The following is a 7,789-nucleotide window of genomic DNA, read 5'->3' on the forward strand; positions in this document are numbered from 1 at the left end:
AAACCAATGAACACCCCTACCACCAACCCCATACTTAGAGAAAGAAAGCACATCCATAAAAAATAAAATTTGTGCATTTTTTCAACTAGTATTCAAATATCATTTCTTGTTATTTGAATATCACTGTATCATTCACAAACATGAATATGCAAGAAGAAATTAGATGAAGTGAGAAATGATTTTTCTAAGCAATTAAATGTGTTATAGTATGAATTGTAACATATACCTTAGATATGCTTTCATTGATTCAAACTTCTTGATCATCTTCGTTTGTGACATGAATGATATAACTTGGTTCATTTTCTTGTTTGAGAGCTTTTGTCATCATAAAAACTTATTCTTAGTACAAAATGCATTTGCATAACACGAGTATAATGACACCTTTTTTGCGATCCAAATCATTTAGGTCATCATGTTAACTCCCTTAACGATTCATCATGCCTGGCCCAAGTGGCTCTTTTAGATGCCATATCATTGTTAAGACCTTAACATATCATTGCTTAAACTATTTAGTCTTTGGTTTAAAATTATAATTTTTAATTTGAAGTTTTTACTATAGGCTAGTATCCAGCACAAGCAAATAAACATTTGGGGAGGAAAAAAACGTGTGACCCAAGATTCCACATAAAATGTATTCACAACCAAACTTTTACGATACTTTTATTTAAAATTAGATAAATTAATATAGAATGAAAAGTAAATAGTTAAGTTATACTAATTATATTAAATTGTCCTATTTATTGGAGGAGAATATGGAAATCAAATGGCCTATAAGTCATCTCCCTAAAAGTCATTCTTAAAAACATTATTTTGAAAATAAGTGTTTTACAAATAAATGTACTGGTTACATACGCAAGAGAAAGACAACGGAGTTTTACAAAATGTATGATTGGATGAATATCGCATTTGAGTGGGTTCATCAGAAACCACAACAACAAAGAAAAATAAAATTGTTTAAACAATCAATTCAATAATTATCATGATTCAATTTTTACATAAAACTCAAACTGAGTTTGATTAATTGAATATTTAATCTACCATCAAGAGTTTATACAAACATAATCGTCGAAAAGAATATTTAAATAACTAGATCTATCACAAACCTAGACTTAAACAATAAATCACTATAAGTTGATAAAGTCTATCAACATATGATTCTAGAAAGTGATTAACCTTAAGTCATACAAATTTATACTGAAATGTAAAAGAGGGAGATAGAGATATTGTACAAAAGTGTTATATTGGTTCAACGTGTTCATCCTTACTTTACGCTTACTATAGTCTTGAAAGGCTGACCACTGAAAATTCTTTTGGAATTCCACTATTTCACAAATTGATATACAGAGCTTTTGGTACAACGGATAATCTAGACGACACTAATACTTCAAAGCCAATTAACACTTAACCCAACACATGTCTAAATATGAATTTTTCTTCTGTTGTAGCTGAATATTTAAGCTACTTAATTCACAAGATTTTCACTTGAACTTAACTCAAATGACTTCCTTGACCAAATGATCAGCTCCAAGCTTCAGTTCCGTAGCAGTCTATACTCGACTCTATCAGTTCCTTGTCTGAGCCCTTGTTTTTATTAAGGATCTTGAAAACTGCCAACTTCTTTTCGCAACTACCTTTATTTGACATTACATAAGTCTTTAATGGAGCACAAAATAATCGTTTCCTGCTGAAAATCAATCTCCAAGCACCATAATCACAATATCAAACCTTCAACCTGATGCGCACAAAAAGCTTCACAAAAAAAATTATGTTCCCTAATGTACATTGAATCTACCCCTCACACTCAATCTTTAAACATAAGTATCACAACAATAGAGTTTCTTGGCTCAAAGCTGAATATGATCGACTATCATGAAGAAATTCACACAACTCTTAAACATGTCTAACTCAATCAGCATACTATGAAATTGTTTTATAGGTGTGAAAGAAAGAACACTCAAAGTTTTCTAAATTAGTGAAAATATGGTTTGAAATTATTTTTAGAATATAAAACTGCACAACAATTCTATTCACTCATGACAAAAATGATTTATACATGTATTAGAGATAAGGTACAAAATATGTGAGAAAATTAACAATTAATTTGTGCCAGAACTTACAATTATGATTTGAATTAGAGGAAAGAATAACTTGAATCAAGGTGATAAAATCAAGAAATGATTTGTTTGATTCGGATCATGATTTGAAACATGTGGTTTGAATCATAGTTGTTTTTCAAAAGTTTGTTTGATTATGATTTGAATCATATCGTGTTGTGATTTGCATCAAAGTGTTATTTGATTCGAAGCAAATTTTCTTGATTCAAATCATAAAGTTAATGCTAAAATCTTGATTTCAAATTGAATTATTGATTCGAATCAACCATATGCTTGATTCGAATCAAACTTCAAAAATCATTGCTCATCTATGATTCAAGACATACATGTATTGACTTTGATCATCTTGCTCAATTTAAAAAATAAATTGTCATGGATTAAAATCTAATTAAGTGAGAAGGTTAATAATCACTTTACAACAAAATTAAAAATCAAATTACAAATATAAAAAAGTACATAACATCAAAGTACAAATGAAATATTATAAAATACACTTTTACCAACCGAGCAATTTCACTATCAATAACATGTCCTAAAACATGCAACATGAACTTTTAAAATATTTTTACATCATTTTAAACTAAAAAACGTGATCTTAAAAAGCACATTAATTTAGCCCCAAAAAATTTTAATAAATATTTTTCAACCTAAACCAATAAACTCACACTAGATAGAGAAATAATAAGTGTAAGAAACTCCTTCAATAATTTCAAAACCTCTCCAAAGCATTCACTATCTATTTAATTAGTCTCTTCATTCACCAGAGGAGCAACATACAAGACATCAAATAAGTTGTCCGAGAAATCCTTTTACTATTCAAATAACTCTATGCTGAGTTATCTTAACAAGTAGTTAGTGTTTTATGCAGTAAAATATTTGTAAAATCATCTTCAAATTACTCAAAAATTACAAAAATCTCACCATCATCTTCTCTGAACTTTTAAAAAGTGAGACATATTGCCGAGTTATTCATCCATAACATGACCTAGTTTTGCAATCATCTCCAGTAGCAAAAGGAAGTACTTTCTCGGAGAACTAAGTATTATTGATACTTCTTGTGCAAGAATCATTATACCGATCACGAATTGACCTTGACGTCTTCATGAATCCTATGTTAAATACTAATAGACAAGTCAAGTGTCTACCTAACTTATTTTAATTTGTACAACTTATAAGTTTTTTTTTGAGGGATCACAATATTTCCATTCTAGAGTGACATATGCTACAAACAGGGATCACAATATTTCTAAGTTATATTAAATTTTGAGGGAACGAATTCTTTTTATTTATCTTTCGGGGGTTGAAAGTTAAATCATTAGTAAGCAAAAACACATGTATTCCACTTTTTTGGTTACAAGAATAGTGTCGTTTGGCATCATATAAGTTTAAATGTGTCCCAAATAGTTGATTTAGTACCTGCATTTCAGACCGAAGACATCCATGTAGAGCTACAACAGTGTACCAAAAATGGCGAAGAGAAGCTCACTCAATTGCTTATTGCTACCACAGGACTCTATGGCAGCTTCTTGAGTATATAGGCTCTCAATTCACTTGCATTGCCTGTTCAATTCTATAATATAAAATCTTCTGTCAGAAAATACCAAATTTTATATGTTCTTTGCATAAACCAAAAAAAGACTAACTTAAATGCGTTTCATCCTTAGCTTTAGAAACATAAAAATATTCAATAACAGTAACTGCATCATTATTTTAACTATGATTCATATAGACCGAGACAATTAGACCGTAGAAGCTGCATCATATTGAAGGTCTTCCTCTGACCAGTGAAAAGGCCAATGCCAATGCATATGGTAGAGCCGTGGAGATGCGATCTTTTAACAAAGGCCAACATAATCAACAGTAACTTGACGCAATTATCAGAGTCAATAGAAATATCATAACACCGCGGTCATAATTCTTTTTATATACGGAATGAATCTGACACAAATAGCTGCAGTTCCGGCAAAACCAAGAGTGAAGCAATGATTAAACAAAAAATTTGTGAATCTTCAGCCACATGACAGAAAACTTTATCAGAATATCATCTCAACAAACAGATAGTTTGTTTTACACCTTCATACTAAATCAAGATGTAATATTACTAATATGAACTCAGTGACATGGTGCACCTTCTTATAGGTGATCACATAATAAATGTTGCACTCCTTCTATTTCTTTATTGTACTTGTTTGTTAATTAGATACACATGCCTAGTGATCAAATCATAACAAACTAATGTCAATAGCAAATTCCTGAACAAATAAGAATCTTATGATATTGGAGCTACTGGGATGCCATTTCTTTGAATCTTATGGTAAGTCACACATCACATGTATATAAGACAACCGATAAAAAGGGCAAGGTATAGACCATTCATTAGTAGACAATTACTATACCAAAATATTTTAGAATGTAGAAGGTAGAATTCAACCATTAATTACCAAAGTTAAGAATCGTAGTGTAGATAAGAGAAATTTATAATCTAGTAGTATATTGGAAGATTTGAGTAATTGTTAACTATATAAAATGTAGTGCACCATGACAAAAGTGACTACTCTAATGAACAATTAAATGAAAAATAACAGATCAATTTCCAAAGTCGCATATTCCATACACCATAGGTTAACAATAACCCATAAACTAGTAATTAGAATAAGCATAAAACTGATAAAAACTTAATAAGATCATACATTAACCTTTAAACAGTCTCTAAATCAGGTCACGTAACACATCTACAACGGTGATATTAAACTCTCAACATAGATTCCTGATGTAAAAATCTTAACATCGCTTTCTATATGCGGTTGCGATGTCATCTCACCTTGATTGCGGTTTTGAAATTTAGGAATCTCACAAGTATTACTTATGGGATCATAAACTACCAAACTATTTTTCCCACTCTTCACACACTCCATCAACACTTTGTCATCTTCTGAAATATATATTGCCCTGAGATAGGGCCCAAAATCAGTTTGAGGAACAGTAAACAATTTAATCCAAGAATTTTCGTTTCCATATTCCTTCATAATCCAAACTTCAGAAAACCCGTCCCCGTCCCTCTGGTTAAAAAGAAGGGACAAACAACCGCTCAATGTCCCTAAGATAAAAATAATAAGAGTTTTGAGTTGCAGAACATCGCCCGGCAGCGAAAGCATTTGATAAGACTCATTCTCCAAATCAAAAGAAACAATGGGCGGTACTACACCAATACCAGCATATGCCAACCAATTAACAGAGTCATTCACAAATACTCCACGTGTAGCCAAATACAGAGGAGCTGGAAAGTTTTGAATCCTTTTCCAACAATCTGTACCCAAAGTATGAATGTTCAACTCTACCGTTTTGCCATTGCGCGAGGATTTAACCGCAATGACTTTATAACTTCGGATGAAACGATCATACACTAGGGTATACGCGATTCTATCGCCACTCTGGTGTGGGAATTTCAAAGGAGGCAGTATCTTGAATTTTCTAATGCAAGGGTTACACAAAACAGCAATAGAATTATCTATTCTAAAACATATGATGCCATCACAAGTGGAAGCTCCAGTACCTGTGTTAAGAATCTCTTCTAGAGAATACCTGAACTGTGCTACTCTGAAAGTGGATGCGGAGCTGAAGATGGAGGAGATTGGGGACTGTGAAAGAAGGACCTCAGGTAAAGGTGAAGAATCGGTAATGGTTTGGATGAGATGGTGGCGGTCCTGGAGGGAGTTTGACAACCGAAGGTGCTTCTTGGCGAAGTTGGAATCTGCAGAGATAAGAGAATTCCATGACTTGCAGACGCAGCAGAGTTGAAGGAGGTGCTTCGCGGGAAGTCTGCACAGTATTTCTTTCACCAGATCGAACGGAAGATCCATTGGTGTTAGGGTTGGTTGAGGTGGAAGTGGCGATCTTAAGGTTGGTTGGGGTTGTTCCCACCGTAGAAGCGGTGGTCTTAGGGTTGGCTGAGGTCGTTTCCTCGATAGAAGCGGCGTTGTACTGGCCATTGACATTGTCACCAGCGGTTGTACCAAAATGGTTGCTGAGATTCAAAGTATACTGTCCTTTTATTTGGGAAAATTCTTATTCCACCATGTGTTTTTCCAGGCACCATGCGAAATTTCAAAAATACCTCTCAAAATCCAAAATATATTTTTAGTGTGCATCAAAATTCACATTAATGTTAGAACTAACTGAAAATATAACTACGGTATAGAACGGGAAGTATATTTTCAGTTCGTGGGGCACCGCACATTGCCTCTTCCTCTCCATTACAGTTTCAAAAACAAAACATAACAACTCTCTCAAAACTTTCTCAATTTCATTTTCGTCAAATCAACCGCATTTGCAACTGAAGTCGTTCTAAGGCATCAAGCATCAGTGTATCAAGCATCCAACAATAATCAAACAACAAAAACAACAACAATCAATTAAGTAAGTTGATTTTGATATTTGTAGAGTTTATGTAAAATCCACCTAAATGTGTGTTTTAGGTTAGAAATTAGGTATTTGTGGATTGTTTTGAATACTATAAATCATTTATAAGGTGTTAGACATGTCTTTTGAATGATCAATGGCTGTTTAATTGAGTTCTTTGTGAGGGTATGGTACCATTAACACACCTTTGAAGTCGTAGCAGAAATCAGAAATATACTTCCGGTTTTCATCAAGAACAAAAACGGATGTATATTTTCGTTTTTCCCTTATGTTTTTTCAAGCTTGTTTTCAACATTGGTCCTTGAGTTAACATTTTTCCGTGCTTCTACAAGAGCAATGACTGACAGAGCATCTCGATTGAGACACGGCAGGGTAGCACCACACGCTTCTATGCAGAGAGAAAGGAGACAGGCATTTCATCCTCCTCCTGCATTTGGATAGGCCGTACCGGGTGCACCAACTTCATCTTCCGGTGTTCCACCGGCTACTCCCACCACTTCGGCCTCCCGCAGCAGACGGGATTCTCTAGTCCATCCTTCACCACCCCGTCCTCCCGCAGACGCACCTCTCCACCTACAGCGTTTGAGGCGGGAGATACCTCAAGTTCACATGCGACACCAGAGGTACCAGAGGCCCAGTTTCAGCATCAGTCGGAGCCTCTATCACAATCTTCATCCCAGCCTCCAAAGGTACCAGAGGCGGCTCGTGCGCAGCCTGCATCTGCACCGCGAGCACTTGCACAGCCTGCGGTGCCTCAGGGTTTTAGAGGAGGACTGTCTGATTTATCTCTTCTTCCTTTTTACCATGACCATGTTGCTAGACGTATATGGGACTGACGGGTATGAATTTTAAATTTTGATTTCTATTACATTTTAAATCATGATTTTGTTTATGAATTTTAGTTTGTTGATTAAATCCGTCAAAATATTTATGTAGGACCGTGATACGCTTAAGGTCATTAGCCATTGGCGGAAGATCGGTAAATTGGTACCCTCTACAGAGCCATGGTTTGATGAGCTTTTACAGCCTACCGAGTTGAAAGATTTGGCCCTATGTGGATACAGCGTGGTCAATTGGGGTATGATTAACGCGTTTGTTAAGAGGTGGCACCATGAGACGTCGTCGTCTCACATGATACGCTCAAGGTCATTAGCCATGGGCGGAAGATCAGTAAACTGGTACCCCCTACAGAGCCATAGTTTGATGAGCTTTTACAGCCTACAGGGTTGAAATATTTGACCCTGTGTGGATACAGT

The 7,789-nt window shown here is 34.7% G+C and overlaps 1 protein-coding gene across 2 annotated transcripts; it reads right to left on the reverse strand.

Moving 5' to 3' along the window:
• Nucleotides 1-826: 826 nt before the first annotated feature.
• Nucleotides 827-6,206, reverse strand: LOC131631250 (F-box/kelch-repeat protein At3g23880-like). 2 transcript variants are annotated; one of them, XM_058902046.1, is made up of 2 exons: nucleotides 3,531-6,206; nucleotides 827-3,223 (listed from the first exon to the last, which is right to left on the reverse strand). In XM_058902046.1, the coding sequence occupies exon 1, from the start codon at nucleotides 6,107-6,109 to the stop codon at nucleotides 4,847-4,849; it is 1,263 nt and encodes a 420-aa protein (XP_058758029.1). In that variant the 5' UTR covers nucleotides 6,110-6,206; the 3' UTR covers nucleotides 827-3,223; nucleotides 3,531-4,846. The 2 variants fall into 2 exon arrangements, with proteins under 2 accessions (XP_058758029.1, XP_058758030.1); XM_058902047.1 differs by having other exon boundaries at nucleotides 838-1,749.
• Between the last annotated feature and the right edge of the window lie 1,583 nt (nucleotides 6,207-7,789).

Source organism: Vicia villosa, unplaced genomic scaffold (assembly GCF_029867415.1).
Source record: "Vicia villosa cultivar HV-30 ecotype Madison, WI unplaced genomic scaffold, Vvil1.0 ctg.000794F_1_1, whole genome shotgun sequence".
Classification (NCBI taxonomy): domain Eukaryota; kingdom Viridiplantae; phylum Streptophyta; class Magnoliopsida; order Fabales; family Fabaceae; genus Vicia; species Vicia villosa.

Excerpts from the sequence above, each read along its gene's own strand:
- LOC131631250 (XM_058902046.1), bottom strand. The coding sequence starts at position 6,109 with ATGTCAATGGCCAGTACAACGCCGCTTCTATCGAGGAAACGACCTCAG.